At 44.5% G+C, this 20,222-nt stretch overlaps 1 protein-coding gene across 2 annotated transcripts; it reads right to left on the bottom strand.

Moving 5' to 3' along the window:
* Positions 1–1,406: 1,406 nt before the first annotated feature.
* On the bottom strand, positions 1,407–19,295 carry CHST13 (carbohydrate sulfotransferase 13). Of its 2 annotated transcripts, XM_075183651.1 has the most exons (3): positions 18,991–19,295; positions 3,996–4,075; positions 1,407–2,830 (listed from the first exon to the last, which is right to left on the bottom strand). In XM_075183651.1, exons 1-3 carry the CDS (start codon positions 19,076–19,078, stop codon positions 1,985–1,987), a joined length of 1,014 nt encoding a protein of 337 aa, XP_075039752.1. In that variant the 5' UTR covers positions 19,079–19,295; the 3' UTR covers positions 1,407–1,984. The 2 variants fall into 2 exon arrangements, with proteins under 2 accessions (XP_075039752.1, XP_075039753.1); XM_075183652.1 differs by lacking the exons at positions 3,996–4,075; positions 18,991–19,295 and adding an exon at positions 3,890–3,989.
* Between the last annotated feature and the right edge of the window lie 927 nt (positions 19,296–20,222).

Here is a 20,222-nt window from a genome sequence, read left to right as displayed (position 1 = left end):
ATTACGTGCTCAACAATTTTTATTTGTTGTTTTAATAAATGTATTGTATTTTTACTCCGTGATATCCTCAATATGTCAGTACCGATTGGTACACTATTTCTAACCCATTGTAAGACAATTGAGCGCAATTATTTTACCATTATACTAGACCGGTTCATCCAATTACTATTTCAGTAGCAGTATTACTTGTTTGTTTTCACACACTGTTTTACTGTATAGCACTGCATTTATCCAGTGTACTATCCATTTCCTTGCCCATCACCTTAATCCCCAATCCCGCTGCTTCTAATGAATGTGCTTCCACTGTAGTGGAAGCATGGGGTCTCAGCTGAACGTATAAAAGTAAAGTAAAATTTTTTACCAGTAGCTGCTGCATTTCCCACTGTAGGCTTATACTCGAGTCAATAAGTTTTCCCAGTTTTTTGTGGTAAAATTAGGTGCCTCGGCTTATATTCGGGTCGACTTATACTCGAGTATATACGGTAGTTATCTTTGTGACTTTCTCGATATGTATTGAATAGGACCGGTGATATTTACGGACAGAGATTTTGTTTTTGGCGACTTTCAGGGTTGATCTGGTTTTTAAATGGTTTGTGTTTATGTTTCACCTGAGCATTAAATAAAATATGGATTGCATAGTCCTACAGTATGTATTTATTCTCTTCTGAATATATGGGGTCTCCTATGCTACAGTACTTTATTAGGGTGTCTTCATTAGACGAGCAAAGAGACACCAGGGCTTGGACAGTAGAGAGCAGCGACAGGGAGTCATACGATTGTATTATGTCCCGCCCCGCACAGAGTTAAGTTTTAGGGTGAAACCTCCATGGTTTAGTTTTAGGTCTAAACACCGTGCAAAATATCACCTCTCGGTAAACCCTCCTCTCCCGTAACCGGCTAAATGGTCTTCCAAGGTTCAAGACAATCCGCTATGCTGAATGCAGGTGGGCACATGTTTTATTGCCAGCCCCGCTCGCTACACTAGCTAAAGACTAGTGGTAACAAAATAATCCTTCTGATAGGAACTAGGGGCGGGTTACCTAGCCAAAGCATTCCCAAAGTCTCTAATGTTCAACGTGAGCAGGACAGGAACGGACAGCTTGCAGCCGAACCGGCAAGCCGCGTCGTACCTGGACAGTCACTGAGGAGGTGATCGATTGAGTCACGAAACGCGTTTCTGCCTGTGTATAAATCTATAGTGAATGAATTTTTGCATCACACACAGACTCTTCACAATGTGTGTTCGTCTCACCCACCACGGAATCGGGAGAGTTCAAAAATTCAACTTTATACACACAGGCTGCCAACGTTACACCGTAGCGGTGCCCCAGTCCTCCATTTATTTTTGGGTGTCTGGGCAACATCACAGATCTCAGAATAATACAATGTCGTTCTAATGAAACAAATTGCCATGTTAAATTATATTTAATCATACACATCATATTTGCGACACAAAGTGGAGCTACATGTAAACATTCCAGAAACCCTCACAGGAGTGAATGATAAGGATATCCTAACACTAACCAACTGTGGAGCTCGAGTTCATTGGTGTCACAAATCGCATCCATTCACAAAAATAAAAAAAAAAATAAAAAAAAAAGAGTAATCTCATCAGTGTCCTAAATGTACTTTTCACTTAAGATAAGAGCTTAAGCTGCCTCAGCGGATATATGCTACGATAGCAAAATGGCCGATTCCTGCAGCCTTAACTTGCTGACTGATATCAAAAAGTCTTTGCACAATAAGATCAGCGAATGCTAAAGCAGACAGACAAGTAGTCTTTTCTATAAAATTATTAGGAAAATATAGCACTTGTAATATTACATCTGCTTTCACAGCCATGGTGTAATCATTGGTAAAACATCCAAGTTCACAGCGCAGAAGGATTTCAGCAATAAATAAAATTTGGCTCCATTGTTTTTTTCAATTTCCTACAATGAAAGAGGCATCTAAGAGCACCAGGCTCCTGCACCCCTTTGCACGCTCAGTGTAACTGCAAGTAATGTGGGATACTGTAATTAAAGAGTAGAAAATCCATCTTGTACAAGTTGAAGAGGCGCCGTTGGTAGAAGCGGTTGACGCCCTTGAAGTACCCAGCAGCCATGCCGTCGGTGGTCCGCGTGGTTTTGGAAGAGGTTGGAAATTTAATGGAGTCTCCTACGCCAATCAGCTGAAGGAGGTAATTAGCATCCTCTTCTAGAGTCTCGTATTTCCCCACAACGTCGTACTGGACAATACATGGGTGGCACAAGGAGTGGACTCGCTCCCAGTGTTCATTGAATGGCTCCTCTTTCTGCGTCTGTGGGTCTACCAGGTAATAGAGGAATTCTTCAAACGTGACATCATCTCCCCGCTCAAGCGCTTCAAGAGATGGGTCCCTACGATGGCGCTCTATGATCTTGGTGCCGTATCGCTTATGAAACGCTGTGTTGTACGTGCGCGTGAACTTGTTCCTGTAGGCAGAAACCAGCCTTTCGAAAGGTTCCCTTGCAAAGACGAACTTGAGGTAATTCCGAAGCCGGTAGTTGATCTCGGAGGTGGTGAACTCGGAGAGAGTGCGGAGGTTAGATGGAACGTGGGCCTCGTTCGCTGGAATGAGCATAGGGTCCTTGTACTTGCCCTGGCCAGTGAGGACCATCATGACCCTCTTCCAGTTGGTGCAGGCCACTTTAGGCACGTAACAATACAGTAGCCCATGCGCGTCGTCCACAATCAGGTGTTTGAGGTCATCGGATGTCAGGACACGGCGTTTTCGTGTGTAAGTCTTACAAGAGCTGGCCAGCAGCTCCCGGCGCTTTTGGTGCGTTGCTTGGATTGACGAAGGCTCAAACTGGATTATAACAAGACAAATAATTAAAAAAAATGTTAAGTTACAGAGATACAGTATCTGTCCTATACAATCAATTAAGACCAAACATCAACTAACTATTCACATTTTATCTGCCCTCTCCACCAGTCTAGGCTTATCGCTGTGGTCACGAGTGTTATTTGATTTTGTAGCCCCGGTTCTGTGTTTGGTAGCTGAAAGGAGGAGAGATGGACATGTACAGTTCATATTGGGCCCTGCTCGGGCATCCACGCTGGCAAGACGTCCGGCCATAAGTACATTCTAGAACAGTGTGAGCTAGAGTCTGATTGGAGGTGTTGCCCATAGCAACCACTTTTCCTTTTATAGAAAGTTTGATAAATCTACCCATGTGTCCTCATGTCACTAAGCAGATGGGATTGAATAACGCTCATGTCCCACGCCCTATCAGATCACCGCTATAGACAGCAGATTTTGAAGGATAAATAAAAAAAAACAAAAAAAACAAAAACAAATGCCAATATATTGATACAGCTTAGAAGTACAAGCCACTACAGGCTGGTATCCATATGGTATTACCATGGTAAATGGCCAAACCACCAGGAAATGCCATGGTAAATTAGTTATTTATCATTGAGCTCTTTCGTTTGGCCAAGACCAGAACTAGACTGAAATAACAGTGTATCCTAAGGTGCTGTTCCTGCCCCCATCTATGCCAAAGCATACCCCCTGCCCCCCTATCTATGCCAAAGCATACCCCCTGCCCCCCTATCTATGCCAAAGCATACCCCCTGCCCCCCTATCTATGCCAAAGCATACCCCCTGCCCCCCATCTATGCCAAAGCATACCCCCTGCCCACCATCTATGCCAAAGCATACCCCCTGCCCACCATCTATGCCAAAGCATACCCCCTGCCCACCATCTATGCCAAAGCATAACCCCTAACCCCCATCTATGCCAAAGCATACCCCCTGCCCCCCCATCTATGCCCAGTAGCCGTCACCTATGCTCTCATGCATTGACTATAGACGGTGACTGCAGGGTCTGCGTCTTACAAGAAAAATAACAGAAGGTAGGCGCACCTGGAAGTGGTGACCGTCACAGGGGTATAGAAGGTTCTGGGTGGAGAGGGGAGATATGTCGGGGGTCTTTTGCATGAAGTAGGCAGCAAAGGTGATTCTCACCCACCTGATCACTGTCGTACAAAGCTTGCAACGGGCTTCGCCTCGATTTTCCATTCCAATTGCCAATAGCGAAATGATCCTCAACTTTAAAATGTAAAAAGGATAAAGAGAGTCAAACATTTTATTTCACAATAGAAACCCCCCCTCCCCCAAAACAAAAGGACTTTAGGAAACGTCCCAACAGTTTAGACACCAAGCAGCCTCAAGAGGCTCTCCTGTCATTTCTCAGTAATTTAGGGATGAGCTAACATTTAAGAAACACAAGATTCAGCCATCGTACATCACCTATGGAAAGTTCCACAGTGCAGGGAAAATAGCCAAGTGAGGGAGTAAGAGACGACTCATCCAAATAATGATTTAGTAAGAATTATTATCCTCCTGGATGAAATGTGTGGAGTGAAAACTTAAATTTACAGGAGAGGAGCAGAGCTGGTCACATTCCAAAGAAACGTTTCATGAGTTACCATTAAAACATCAGAGGCTTCAAACCGTGATTCCTAGAAAAGCGGAACTCGCCAGAAACCTAGTAATGCGATTTCTGACATTCCAGAAGTATCCTATAGCGTTTACCTCATGAATTGGAGCCTTTCCAAAAGCCTATTCTTTGTTTTATATAAACCTTACAACCACCATTTAATAGCGGATGTTTACATTCTTTCCTACTAATGTAATCTGGATTTTTTTTGTGAAAAAAAATTAAATTAAATTGCAAGAGCCTCTCATATAGTATAACTACTAGGTTCCTTGGGAAACACCCAATTCTTTCAATAAAAGTAAAACAGAGCTATGTAACCTACACAGAGGGCATCTCGTGCGGGCATACAAATAGCAGCCCTGGTTCAGGTTTTCCCGCCATATTTGTCTCCTCAGATCGCAACGCTCAATCCCTACGCTTCATTCACAATAAACCAGCGACGTTGACGGCCGCCACCCGCTTGTGCCTCCCAACGTCACAGATGTCAGTCAGCGTAGCATGCGAGCGAGAGGCTCTCACCATCAGGATTTAATATTCAAATAGGCTGAGGGGTGGGGGGGGGGGGGGGGGATGTGGTGGGGAATAGAAGACGGGAAAGTAAATCATTTCCAGTGGTCACTCTGGAATCCAGACGCACATCTGTTTTTAATTCCAAGTCAGAGGATAAAACTGTGGAACCAGGAATTAAAGGGTTATGTATGTGGTGACATCACAGCACTTATGGGGTTAACACACTGACGACATCCCCCAAAAAAAGTTTTACAAAACCCAAATAAAACCAAGGTAATTTAAGCTCCCCCATAGCTAACAGATCATTCCTCGACGACGTATTGCGAAGTAAGAGGGGGGGGGGGGGGGGGGGATAAGGGTATTTTAAAGTTTAGCGGCTATGTATTATTCTATCCCATGGACAGAGCATCCCAGGAGGGGGATGTTCGGACCCCTCCCCAGCATGCTACGTGTTCTGCCTCATCGAAAAAACGGTCCAAAGTCATAGAAAAGTAAAGACTTACGATCACTTAGATATAGATTATTCGCTGGGACAAGCTCCTATCAGAGTCACTATCCCAGTTAATCAATTTGAATAAAGTGCCATGTTAAGAAACAAATTATCATTGCAATAAGAAATAACAATTAAGGTGAGCAGCATGAGATGGGTCATAAATAGACTTCTAAATGTGGCTACCATTATTTGGTGCATTGGAGAGTATTTTAAGGATAACACCACCCCAAATTAACTTGTTCAGGTTTGACTAGCATAGGCAAACCGAGGGGGGGGGGGGGGGGGGGGGGGGGTTTTCTAGTGCCTGGAAACACCATCCAAGCCTAGGGCACTGTATAACTGGGGTTGGCTGGACCCTGCCCCCGCTTTACACGGCTCTGCTTGAAAAGAGAGAGCTGCATGCACCTAACAGTAGTGCACGCAGCATTGCCCATGTATATGATGGGGATAGGAAGAGTTGGAGAGCAGCCAAGCACTGTCTAATATTATAGCCACGCCCCCATGCATGCAGGTCACGCCCACTGGCGGCGTGGTGTGGAAACCCCCCTCTACAAATCCTACGTTTGCATCTAAGAAGAATATAACAACACGTTAAACCTGATCCTAGAATATTAAATTCCCAGAGTTCCATGCAGCCCAGCGATGTCTGGCGCTCATCTCCACTCTCCTGCTGGCCCAGCTTTGTCGGCAAGAGAGTTGCCCAACGTCTACCACACTCCTCAGTCCTGCCAACGTAGCCTGCCATCTACCTCCACCACTGGGAGCATGGGGGGCAGCACCAGTCATCTGGATCGTGGGTGGGGAACAGCCAGATTGCAAGGAACATTGGACCCCCAATATTTTACCTGCACAAAGAATATCAGATCATGTTAAGTACCCCTTGTGTAATTCTTTACATCCAAGTTAATGGCGTTCTTCAGCCACGTCACATCGATGGTGAACCTGCAGGATTGCTGAGCTGCTTGAACCATTAAATTAGTTACAAGGACGTAAATATGTTAAGGCAACATACTTGCCCCATTTTAAAATAGTTCCCAAGGACACTCTGCTGCGGACAGTGTTAATGATTGTGAACACCTAGTGAAACATAAATTTTATAGTAAGAATGACTATGATACAGCCCTACATAGAATTAGGGCCTTTCCCCTTTAGTATTCGCACAATGAGAGAATATGCCACGCTGGTTAGCATTACACCCAAGACTGAAGGTCCCGACTCTCACCTGTCAATCAGACAAGTCCCGACGGAGGAGGTTGTAGTCAGGAATGTATTTGGCCTGCAGGGAACCAGGAGACGGAACCCATCTGACAAGAGAGGGGCTTGGAGAGACGCACTGACGCAACAGGTCTGTGTGGGCACCGTCGGCTTCTCTAAAGAGCTGAACTTGGAAACGTGTTTCCAAAGGAACTTGTTTTTAATCATTCTTTGAAGATGCCGGTTGTGCAATCCAGTTTGGATGTTTAGCATATGTACAGGAGGGGGGGGGGTGTCATGTGCCTAGCCCCACACAATGGAGGCTTCGTTGGGTGAAGCCCTGTGTGTGTGTCTCACATGCACTGCAAGGATGGTACGGTCGATGGATCAGTGGTGCCAAAGCTACAGGATAAGTTCAAACTTAAAGCAGAATATCACCCAAAATCTTCAACCCAAACTCCAAACAACAGGACAGTGCTGGTGGTATGTGAGGGAACCTGAAATTCAAAAGAACTGGTCCCCACACCGACAATCGGACAGAAAGTGAAGGTTCATCTATACTGTGAACTTTTATAGCTGGGTAGGAGGTTCGAAGAACTGCACATGCGCACAGATATCCCCGCTCTGTCTCTGCAACTATAGCGGTGAGTGACAGGGAAGGATCATGTGATCCCTCCACATATGCGCTGTCCAGCTCTGCTTTTCGGAGCAGAGCTGACAGCACTGAAATTTTTCATTTATGATAATGCTTCAGCTGGCGTACATTATCATGACAAGTTTCTGGAATAAAATGTTTTCGGAACTTGTTAGATTGCGGATGGGAGCAGTCACCATACTGTAGAATGGTGACTGCTCCCAAAAACAAAAAGGAATGCAAAGCTGCAGATATCCACAATATCTGCTGCGATGCACCCTTCTTAAATATGCGAGGGACACAGAGGGACGTTTTTTTTAATGGTAAATGCACGATAGTGCACTATCATTATTTGTTAAATATGCCCCAATGTCCCAATGTATGGAGGCACAGACTGGAGTGATGTGTTGACCATGTGACACTGAATATATAATTGGCCAAATTTAAACGCAGTCATTGTTCAGCATTCAGGTGAGACTCTGTAGAGACCCCGGAAGCCGGACCAGGAGTTTGTAAAGTGCAGACTGATAGCTCGCTGGCGGCCCCTGGGCAAAGCTTTATACATGGTAGCTCTCCCGCTATCTGCACAAGGTCTGCCTGGGGGACAACACGGCACAGAACCAGCTTTTTGAATAAAATACCCTCTCAGGGAAACTCATTCTGTGCACAAGGCTCTATGCACTACAGCAAAAAATACCAGAGGACCCGACAGGTTCTATTAATACACTATACTGCAGTCAGTGCGTTACATGTAGCCCCACCCAAACTGCTTATCATATACAACCGATACATAAAGGGGCCTAATTCATGCTTGGACGCAACTTGCGGTAAAAACAAACAAAAAACGTACAAGATTCAGACAGGACTTGAATCGGCTGCATCTCTATCGGGACACCCTCAGTACATTGCCAATATTCGTTCGCCCCGTTCCTACCCCCGTCCTGCCCGTGAAGTCATAGACATAAGTGCCATTTGGACATGAAGTGCATGCAACTGCTGTAATTGGCGCAAGTCCCTTCTGATGCACGTGCAAAGCGAATCACTTACGTCCGAACGTGAATCATGTCCAAAATGTATTACGCATTTATGTTGGAAAATTACTGTCTCCTAAAATTTGGGGCCTATTATTACTCCCCCTTCACAGAGATAAGTAGGAGTTTTTTTGGGGGGGGTATTTAGATCGGTGGTTGTTGCAGAGATAAGAATACATTTTTGTAATTATCTATAATATAAATGTCTAGTGGCGTGTGTTAGTCTGTCTGTGTGTGTGTGTGGAAAATATAAAACCAAGCTGCAGCGCCACCTGCTGGGCGGAGTTATACACTGACCTACTAAATTCTTAGTGTGTGTGGAAGAAAAAAATTCAGAAAGGGCTGAAATTTTGGATACTTAGATGTTTTTAATTTGTTAATTGTTAAGTGTTTATTTTTCTTGAAGGAGAAGTGACAGTTGGGAGTGGTTGGTGGTTGCCGGGGGTGACAGTGGGGAGTGGTTGGTGGTTGCCGGGGGTGACAGTGGGGAGTGGTTGGTGGTTGAGGCCTGGGCTATGGCCCAAATGCATGACAAGAACCTTTTTAACACCTTAAGTAGCTTGATTTGACTAGAATGCATGAGTATCATGCACGGGTTAACATACATATACACACACACATAATATATATATATATACACACACACACATACACATATACATATACATACACACACACACACATACAATCCTAATCTGCACCTCTGTTCAGCACAGGGACATTGGCTACAAGCATTAAAGAGGACAATTGGCCCCGTTGTCTCAGACCCTACCCCTGCTCATCACTGAACTCACTGTCCTACACCAAGGCTGGAATTTGGAACACAGCTCCACATCTGGAGACGATTAGACCTTCCGAGAGGACCCCGTCTAGGGAACAGCAGAGACCTGTACAGGAGCAGTACAGAACGTCTCTGCCCAAACTGATCTCGATCAAATCCAGCCCTTGATAGACAAGGACAGGACACGGTTTTCTAAGGCTCCTTGTAACATTGACGTCATGCACACCGTTTATTGACCTACCCCCACTTTTATGGCTTTCTCTCCATGGATCTCAGCAATGCTAACTACACAGCTGCAATATCGCCATGTGACCCTGAATCATCCATGATACCCAATAATTACTCAATATGGCAGGTCGGCAAATCAATTCGGAGACTACAGGGAAATCACCAGCCAGGCTTTATTGAAGGACGGACACATATAAGGGGGGGGGGTGAATAAATTGAAGGCACAACATCAACAAAACTTCAAACAGTGATGGGGTAAGGGAACCCCTAATTTAAAAATGTACCCGTCAAAAAAATAAAATAAAAAGACAAACCAAGCAATCACACACATATATAAATGTACTTTTTCCTCTAGCTATTTAGCATAGGGAGACGTTAAAATTAGCTGCTGGTGGGGGCTTTCCTGTGGGCTGAAAATCTTATGACAGAAGTCAATGTTGCAGCCTTGGGAGATCCAAACTGGAAAATTGCTGTTAGTACTGTGAGACCTTAGGAGAGGGTCTGAAATAGGCAGCTATGTTAAAATAGTTTTGCTTATTAACAATTTCACTGTCAACTTTAAAACATATATTTTGGTTCTGTGGCCACCGCATTAAATTTCAGAAGTTTAAAGAGCTGAGATTATGTATCTTTATTTCAAGGTATGAGAAACTGTGCCTGTCCAGGTGTTGTGACACTACAAATCCCAGCATACCCTGACAGCTATCAGTTGGCAAAGCATGCTGGGATTCGTAGTGACATTTTCTTCCTGTGCACCACTTCTTACGTCTCCCATATTAGGTCTTCATCCAACCAGCACAGGACCGCAGATCAGCACTCCGAAAACACTACAGGAGTTTAAACTTTTCCTCTCCTTCCATTCCAAAAGCACGGTGGAAAACTACCAGCAGATTCACTCCTGGGATGACAAATCCAGGATCCAAACTTATCCCGAGGGCCGGATCTACAGCCGTCAGACAGAACTCCATTGAGAAGGGAGCCTGAGTACCATCCTCGGAAGGTTTACGGGGCACATTAATATTCCAGTCTCCTGCCAACACTTCCCTGCTGCATTTCCAAACTCCGTACAATGAAAGGTGTTCCGGCAGCTCACACTACGCCGAAGGGCGGCCGGCTCTGGCACATAACAAGTTAATTAGATTAATTACAGAGAACGAGAGAGATACATTAACCGGATAATGATTTTTTGCAAAGAACAACAAAAGACTGCGGTGCCAAGAACCAGAATGACTCCGGGCCGGAGCTGACCTGTCCTTAGTTCCCCAAACTTGGCAAGTGTCCCTCTGCTGGTCAAGCCCCAAAACTGTGAGATAAACAAGTGTTCCGCTATAATGCTGGCCACACATCGTATGGCGGCTGATTTTGATGCAATAATATACTGGTCCTATCGAAGTCAAAAGGGTCATTATCAGTAATATGCAGCAGATTAGGAACATTTTACAGGAGAGAAAAAAAAATGCGGGTGGCCCAGTGACCCAGCCCAGGATACCCCATTATCGGATGGGCCCAGGGTGCAGATCCCCCCCCTGCCCCCCAAACCCTGTCCTCAAAGGAGGTGGAGCTTACACTAAAACGGGCAGAGATTTGTGGGCAGTTTGGTTGATCAGGGCTTATTTTCTCCTGGTTTAACCTTTATAAACGTTAAGGGTTTGGCAAATTGTGAGGTGACCCAATATTCATGACAACCCATACTTGCCAACTTTTCCCTCGTTGGCATCAGGGAGATCCCGGGGGAGGTGCCCATGCAGGGGAGGGGCTTGATGAATTGCATCATTTTGGTCCCGCCTCTAAACGATTGTCACAATTTTGGCCAATTACAGCAGGTGGCGGGGCTAAGATGACGCGATATTTGCGTCATTAAGGCCCCCTGCCACTTATCTAATGTGGAGAGGGAACCAGGTGGTTGCCCTGCTCTCCCGGGAGGTCTCCCAGAAATACAGGAGTCTCCTGGACATTCCGGGAGAGTAGGCAACTATGCGGTAAAGAAAAGCAGCTAATGAATGTCTTGGGGGGCGCCCCTGAACGTTTTGGAGACGCATCGCGCGGAAATGAATCGGCCCCCAAGTACACAAATGGTCGCAGATTTTGAAATACGCTCCCTGAACTGATTTCAAACAGGTCAAGAGATAGTTTACATCTCACAGCTGTAACTGTGTCATGGTACAATGACGACCACGACTAGGACTCAGGTGAGGTTTTTGTTGTTTTTTTTCCTCAAACAGGAACAATTAACAAGATGAGGAGTTGGATAGATTATTAATAGAGGAAATCACAGAGATGTCAATGAAAGGTGAAGGGAATGACATTCTGGATGGCCTGCGTGGGTCATCTCTCAAGCAATAAGTTAGGGAGCAAACATGCAAAGGAAGCAATTCTAGATCATACTTGCCAACTTTTCCTCATTGGCTTCAGGGAGATCCCGGGGGAGGCAGGCACGCGGGGGCGGGGCTTGATGAATAGCATAAACGGTTGTCACAATTTTAGCCAATTACAGCAGGGGTGGGGCTGAGATGACAATATTTGCGTCATTAAGCCTCGTCCTGCCACTTATCTATTGTGGGGGCGAGAACCAAGAGATCGCCCTGCTCTCCCGGGAGGTCTCCTAGAAATGCGGGAGTCTCCCAGACATTCCAGGAGAGTAGGTAACTATGTGTTAAAGAAAAGCAGCTAATGAATCTCTAGAGACTGAAGTGTCTTTTACATTTCTGTCTCCATTACTGAAATCATGTTGTCTTACCTGTCAATATTTGATTAAATCTTGGTCTCCATGAAAATGGCCACCTCTATAGGCATCACTACATGGACATAGGACACAATTTCTGAACTGTGTCATCATGCCACAGAGGGGGAAGCCAACCACGTCTTATACTGGCTCAGCATCAGGGAGAATGCCAGACTCTTCATGGAGTGAGGGAGATCACCCCTATTTCAGGGAGTCTCCCTGACATTCAGGGAGAGTTGGCAAGTATGTCCTAGATTTAGCCCTCACAAACTGAGACATGGGGGGTGGGGGGGGATTCAGTTTGGCACAAGGTGACGCAATGGAACAGTCCACAGGAACACAGTTTTTGCTAAAATCTCTGCTCATTTTCCCTCGTGTCCCAGAGACGGGTGGCAAATGAGTGGAGATTTTGTACCATATTACTCAGCAATGTCCGGCAGAACCTTAGGGTTAATCAAATTCCCCCCATAGTATCAAATGTACCCACAGGATAGAACTTGGGGCCCAGTGACCATCGCTCAGTCTGGTTTAATATACAGACAGCAGAACAGCATCAAAACCAAGGTGTTAGATTTCAGCAAGGCCGACTTCAGTCACCTGAGAAATCATTTATGTGAATCACTGACAGGCTGGGAATGGATCGGTGAAGTGCAGGGACAGTGGAATAAACTCAAAAAGCATAATAAATACAATAGAGATTTGTGCCAAATCCATTAGCTGCAGGGAGACGAAGCCAACTGCTGAACGTGCCAAGAAAACTACATATAAGAAACAGACAAATAAAATCAGGAGGAGGATACAATTAAAAAGCATATAAAGCCAGGTTAAAGAGAGACTAAACACACAATAAAACTTGCTAAATCCGATTGTACAGGCCATTAAAAAAAGAAAAATGTTGCATTAAAAAACAATAAGGCTGAAAACTGAAACGGGTGGACAATAAAAAGAGTGTTTGAGCGTCAACAACCTCCAGAACTCTACAACCCCAAGCGCTCGTTTCCAACCGCGAAGGGTTTTGGGGGTTCTGTAAGGTTTTGGGGGTGCATTTTCCTTCCCTAGTTTGGATGCAGTCATCCAATACCCCCATCCCAATCAACCCATGTGATCGCCCAATGGCGACACTGAAGCTATCCATATGCTGTGGTCTTCTCAGTCACCAGACCTGAACCCCATCGAGCATTGATGAGATATTACGTAACCACGAGAAATACAACATTCTCCCACCACCATAAATCAGGCGTCTGATGAGCGATTTTCTTGTGGCAGAACGTCGCTGCTCCCCCCCCCCCCCCACTGCACAATTCCAGACATCGGTAGACTCAGCACCACGGCGCACACAGGCTGTACGTCAATATATATTATTTCTTCCATTTTTCATACAGAAGAGGTGTTACTTGAAGTCTCCAAACTAAAGTAAATAAGTTAACGCCTCCAGATTGCAAACAACCATAGTATAAAAAGAACAGAAAGTTCTACGTGCAGAACCATTAATCAGTAGCGGCTGACGGGTGTAGTTACAGGTGATTGGGGAAGGGTAAAGGCAGTTCTGCTACACAAACAGCAGGATGGAAGAATAGGACTATAACCAAATGATAGATCGGGGTGGATCAGTGGATATAGATTTTCGATTCTATGGTCAGGATAAGTTAATTCAGAACCTCAAAATCCTGGCATGTAACTCAACGATGGCGGCATGGATAAGAGGTTTTGATAAAGGACAGGAGACTGTATTGTAATTAGTGGTATAAGCTTAGAGGAAGAGGCTTTAGTAGCAGGTAAAGGTAGGATATATTGGCATTTTATAGGTGCTCAGTTTTGGGGGGACCCATCTCCCAAAAAAAACAAAAAAAAACCCGACATGAATAAAATATAAACAGTTAAGAGAAGGGCGACTAAAATAATGCATGGGCTACATAACAAGACTTAACGGGAAAGGCTGATTAAGCGCAGCTCAGAGGAGAGACAGGACAGAGGGGATAGGATAGAAGAGCATTAAAAGAGTCCAGGAAGACAGCATTTACAAATAAAGTAAGAGGGACAAAGTGACTGTGTGATTGGAGGAAGACTGAAAGGCAACAAATAGACAAGGCTGGGTACACACTACAGGGATTGCACCCGATTATCGGGGTAATGACACGATAAACGGCCCGAAATCGCATTAGTGTGTACGCTGCAACCATCATTCTTCCGAAGCTCATCGTATCGTTTGATTTTATTTTATAAAACGGACTAAAAAATCTTGTTCAATGATATCGTTCCAATCCTGCAGTCTGTATACACTCAGAACCAGCAGTGTCCATAGATCTCTATGGAGGGTGCAGAGTCACCATCTGTTCAGACGATGGTTCTGACAGATGAAGAGCACAGATCCAACGGTAAATCTTATAAATCGTGTATAGTGTGTACACAGAAATCGGCTGCTGATCGGAACGGTCAGTCGTTGGTAAAATAGGATATACCACATGGCGAGACATTTTCTGTACTGTGTACCCAGCCTAACACATAGAAGAACAAGATGTACTTGTAGCGTATTTTCTTACATCAAATCCTATACTTCTAGGTTACTCCGTACTTTACTAGAATCGCCGTCCCTCCGGCCAGTTTCTGCTCCTCTGCATGTAAAAGCGCCGCGCTCCAAAGACGGGTTCTCTTGGTAAATGAGGCCCTATGAATTGAAGTTTGCAGCGCTTGGACTTTTACCCTGTGTGTGTAGCTGGAGACGGCAAATATCACACAGTACACAGAAGAATGAGCAAACAGTGACTGTCCTAACACTGGTGCTGCAGTTCTGCGTTAACCCCTTACGTGATGTTCACGCTGCCCCGTCAGGTATCAGCTGTTTCAGACGTAACACTCCGGGATTCTAGGTTACAGAAGGCCGATTCAGTCACTGGATTCCTCATCGGCTGTAAGCAGACCAGGCTCTTACCCCATCTCTGAGACACAACAGATAGGACTCTGCTGCACCAATGAGGCTCATTAGATGGATTTCGTTTAATCCTGGGGTGTTTTTGGACTGGTGACCTGTGGGGCTGATGTTGCCCTTTAGGGCTAATTAGAAGCCCTCACCTTACCCGACCACCCCTGTAGATTCTCTCTTTAGCCCACAACCACTTAGTTATAATGTATATTTGGTATTTTTCATCTAAATCCTTGGGCAGCCCTGTATTACACCACAGGGGTGTAACCTGTAGCTCAGGACCCCAAGTTGGGAGTCCCTGAATCTGTTTTTGGAAACCCACAATGTTATATAAACAATGGATATTGGGGAAAAACGCATCTTCTGGTGTCAAAAACAGACTCATGGAGCTCACGAAAAATGGCCGACTGACACCTGAGGTCAGAGGTTTAACAAAAAAGAAAAAAAAGAAAATTTCAGCTCTACTGTGAAGGGCTCCATATAATTTGATGTTTAATATAAGTGTACAGAGGAATCGCTATCAGCCACTGGAATTTTCCACCTTCTCTGTAATTTCACTAATTTATTTCCAGGCTGTCTCCCTCCCAGTCTCATTTCGCCGCCATTTTACATGTGCCCTATAACTACGTCTGCGCTGGTGCAGGAATCAACTAGTCGACAATCCCGAGATGATCCTTCCACCTGCACGGGATCTATCTGGCTTCACTTGAAGGAAGCACCAATGGGGACATTAATTTGCATTGTGCATTCTCACACAATAGTGTGGGCATAGGTCCGTAGGCTGAGTTACTAGCGTAAGACACTGGGACCTCCTGATGACTGGAGAGGCCGAACGAGGGACGGAAGGGTCGTGCAAATGCAGGCCGACTAAAGAAAGGGCGTGTTCACGTAGCTGCGAGTGATGCGGACTCACAGACACGCAGAAACGCCGCTCTGTAACCATTGCGGGTGTCTTTGGGACAAACAGCATTGGGTCCCACCGAAAAAGCCCACCTCCCAAAGAAAACAGCACTAGGGCAGGCCTGTGGCTCTCAAATTCCAGCATGCCCTTGCTATCTACTGGCCAAGCATGCTGGGACTTGTAGTTTCACAACACCTGGAGAGCCGCAGGTCGGCCAAGCTTGCACTAAGGCTCCTCCGCACACCCCTTGCAGGTAGGTGTTGGAGTAGTAAAGAGTCAAAGAATAGCTAAAAAGCGCTATTGGTCCCTGAAAGCCTGGGGCATGCCTAAACTGCTTTGGTATGCACTGCGCTTGTAGAACTACAAGCGCCAGCATTCTCTGGCATGCAGTGCCTGCTGGAACCTGTAGTGCACATGCAAAAAAAATAAATAGAAAATACTGTAAGGAAGGAGAGGATCCGCCCCCAAGGATTAGGTGACCAATACGGTCAGTTGCTCTGTGTGGATGGTGAATGTCTAGATGGATTAATAATAATAAAAAAAAAAATGATTACATTTAAAATACTACCATTCCTTTCCTTATTAGAGTGTGTAGCAGTACTTTTGCTGTCAAAACCCCCTCTGGATAGCGAGAACGGGTAAACAGAAAGACTGTCAATTTATTGGGCGTGGATATAGAAAATAAAAACAGAATCCAAGGAAATGAAGAACATCACGATGAAAAAGGCGCATTAGAGAAAGAAAACACCGCCAGAACTTGAACAATACAGCGGAATAACAAACACTCCAACAATAGCGTATATATCGCAATAAAAAATAAAAAAAAACTTCATTGAACAGAAAAGATACAATGCAAAAAATTCAGAATTACTGAAGGCTGCTCCCATAAGACTCAGCAGCCAAACTACTCATAAGAATCATTATTTGTTAAGTTTTTAGTTTTTGCAAAAATAAGAGGATAGGTAGGTTTTCTGCCCTAGAGTAAGGCATGCTGGGGTTTGTAGTTCAACAACCCCGGGACAAGCCACAGGTTGTAAGCTCATAAAAACACTTTGCATTCCTAGATATCAGGAAGCAGAACAGAAATTAGTGCACTGGGATCAACTTTCAAGTGCCTAGGTCATGAACATGCTATGTCTCTGGGGCAAAACAGGGGTGGGGTGCTAGGCTGCATACCAACCTCTAAAATACCATATAGATTTGTAAGTAAAGCATTTAGTTTATGTTAAATATTCAGAAAAAAAAAACAACAACTAAAAATATCTGCCCAAATTATTTTGCTATACCTTATTGCTATATGCAGACAGCACCCACCCCTATGCTTAACAACCAAATTAAATGCCTATCTGTGCATTTACCTGACAAAAGTGAAAATTCTGGAGCCATTTAAAAAGAGGAAGATGGGGTGTAATTTTGCACCTTTCAAGTACAGATGAGACAGGATGTTGCCTGGATAAATTATTGTGAACAAGGTGCAATTTCCAGGTGTGTGGTCTCTTAGTGTTTCAATAGGTAACAACTGGTGCCAATAGCTATAAAACTGCATCCCAGGATTAACAATAAAATGGAAAAAAAGGAAAATCGTTGGGTACTTAATGTGTGCAAGGATTTCTCAAGTTGCTAGTAGTGCAATCCTAAATATTGACAAAATTGTGGTTTTTAACATTTTTAAAATAACCTTTACACAATGCTAAGAGCAAAGGGGGGGAGGGGGGGGATGCTTTCTATTGTATTCTTGTACAAATGACATTTGAAACATTTTTTTTCTTTCTTTTCATCCAAAATTGCTTTCAGGGAGGGAGGGTAAATTTTAAAGTAAAGTTTTACCCGGCATAATCATTGGTTTAAAGGTAAAAGAAAAAAAAAAAAATCTGTAGGGGGGTTTCTGTGACAATCAGAAACACAAGAAATTCTCAAAAAGGGGGGAGGGGGGCTTAGGGGTGATGTCAGCTTTAAAATATTTTAGTGTTTTTATAAGATCCCCTCCAGAGGTCTGAGACAGACTGTGGATTCAGAAAACCGACCTTCCACAATACTGAGAGAATTGCAGCCAGACACAGTGTGTGTGTGTGTTGGGGAAGGGGAGCCAAGGTGTTTATTTTGCCTTGCCACATTGGCAGAGACCCTGGGAGGGGCAAGGGTAAAATCCTAAAAAATTAACCTATTCAGCGCCAGATATAGTAAAAAAAAAAAAAAAAAAAAAAAAGTATACAAGTTAAAAATTGTGCTATTACTGCTGTAATAGGCATTCAGGTATTTAAACAGTCTGGACCGCAAAATGAATCAACATTTGTGTTCAGTGTCCAAACCCCCTCCCTGAGGCATTACCCCCATTGCTGCACCCATTCTCTGAACGACCACAGTCTTATGCCAATGCAGACCTGGTTCTCAGAGATCAAGACTGCACCGTATACCAGCCAAGGGGTTAAACATATGGAGGGTGGGGGGCATTAACCCATGAGGCGCTGGTGCTGGGCCGAATTGCAAGTGGAAATGTTCAGACTCTTGCTGAGAGCTTCCATTCATTAAACTGCAAACACAACAGATTGAACTTTCCTAAAGCAGATTTCTGGGAGGTGAGGTAGAAATAAATAGAATATATTCATATGCAACAGAGATGGGGGGGGGGGTACATATAATTATTAAAGTCTCTACAGAATTCAGCATGTAAGCCTGGTAACACTTCCCCTGATCACCAAGTCAAATAAATTAAAAGTAAAAAAAGTCAAGGTCATTAGCTCGGGGTGTAGACAATTCTGAGAGATGCAGCAAAAAAAAGGGATGTGAAAAAGGTAACAGAATAAAAGACACAACGGATACAGTTGCAATCCACATACACAGAAGTCTGACAGTAACATTATTTTTACAAGCTATGAGGGAGATTTACTTTACTGGGCTGAAGAGCTTGCAGTCTGTTACACTCAGGGGACTGGGGAAAGTGTCCACATTTTAGGTTAGGGCTACAGCTTACATTCTATGTAGTGCACGGATCTTTGCAGCAAGAGGATTTCCTGAAGCAACTGACCCGCAGAGCTTGCACTCTAAATGCATGCAATAGGTTAATATCTGTAGAGGATCCGGCAGTCCTCCCCCCCCGGGATGTCACTCACCTGAGCTCAGGCTGCTCTGAAAGTAGAAAATGACCAATATGAAGGAGCCCAGACAGGTCGCCAGGACCATGACTTTGCTTCTCCTCATGCTGCGCAGGGTGCCAGCCCTGGGCGCTCATTGCCCGCAGAGTGTGCGCTGACCCCGGCCACTCACTCTCTGCTCTCTCCCTCCACAGCCAGGGGAACCCACAAAGGAGTGTTCCATCCACCCATCTGCTGACAGGGGGAGGGGGGCCGAATCCAGATATCTGTCATCAGCTCCCAGCAGGACCCTCCCTCTACCCTTCGTCTCCCGCAGGAGGACATCACACAGCTCACTGCACCCCACTCACTGATCTCACTCATCAAGGAGCTCTTGTGGAGTCGGGAATCACTGCCCCTGTGTTTAACCCCCCCCCACCCCCTGTGTGTTGCATGGTACAGTCCATTTTGGGAGTCAGTCTGTTCACACCATCTAGTGTGTTACTGTAAAGTTTGACAATGTGTGATGGTTGTGTTGGCTTTATCTGCAGACTTGGCCAATGATCCCTGTGTTTGACATTTTATTTTTAGCACCAACAACTATTAATACAGTAAATTATAGTACAAAAAAAGTGTGACATTCAGTAAGTGGCTGCAAAGTGGACATAGGCAGAGTAAATGTAGGATTTAATTAGATGGAACAGAGACCTTCCAATAGTACAAATACTGACTGTTTTTTCATGCAGCACACAAATATCAACTTTAAATTTCAGTGTACAAATAAGCTATCAAGTATTTGTGTGCTACATAAAAAAAACAGTCAGTATTTAACTTATGTGCAAAACAGAAACTGCATTTGCACCCCTTGCATTGTAACATGGTTTTGTCCAGGAGACTGAAATAAGAAGTTTCTCAAGTTAAGATCCTTAATGAATCAGGTCTCAAATTTGTTTAATATACACAGAAAAGCACAAATAACTTGGGACCCTGAAATGATGGTAAGTGATGAATGTCCATACATAGCTGAAGGCTGCAAAGCAGTAATACACAGGGTCAGAGGAGGTGAGGTTTTAAATTTGGGCAGAAATCAAGCTCATTGAAGAAGTAAAACAATGGACTGATGCAGCGCAAAGGAACTCTAGTGCCTGGTGCAAGAAAGGAAAAACAACGCCCCCTAGCCCTAAATTATAATGAAACTAATCTAAAATATTTCTTATTCTGCGCCCCACTTTTGCTTTGTGCCTTGGGCGGCTGCCCCTCTCGCACAGCCC

Source organism: Mixophyes fleayi, chromosome 8 (genome assembly GCF_038048845.1).
Source record: "Mixophyes fleayi isolate aMixFle1 chromosome 8, aMixFle1.hap1, whole genome shotgun sequence".
NCBI lineage: Eukaryota > Metazoa > Chordata > Amphibia > Anura > Limnodynastidae > Mixophyes > Mixophyes fleayi.
Note: the sequence above shows the minus strand (reverse complement) of the source record. Positions and strands in the feature narration are given on the sequence as shown.

Bases quoted from the DNA above. Each gene is read 5' to 3' on its own strand.
- CHST13 (XM_075183651.1), bottom strand. From the start codon at position 19,078: ATGAGGAGAAGCAAAGTCATGGTCCTGGCGACCTGTCTGGGCTCCTTC. The intron at 4,076-18,990 runs GTGAGTGACATC...TACATTTTAAAG, and splicing joins TCAGAGCAGCCTGAGCTCAG to TTGAGGATCATTTCGCTATT. The intron at 2,831-3,995 runs GTGGGTGAGAAT...GTTATAATCCAG, and splicing joins CTTTGTACGACAGTGATCAG to TTTGAGCCTTCGTCAATCCA.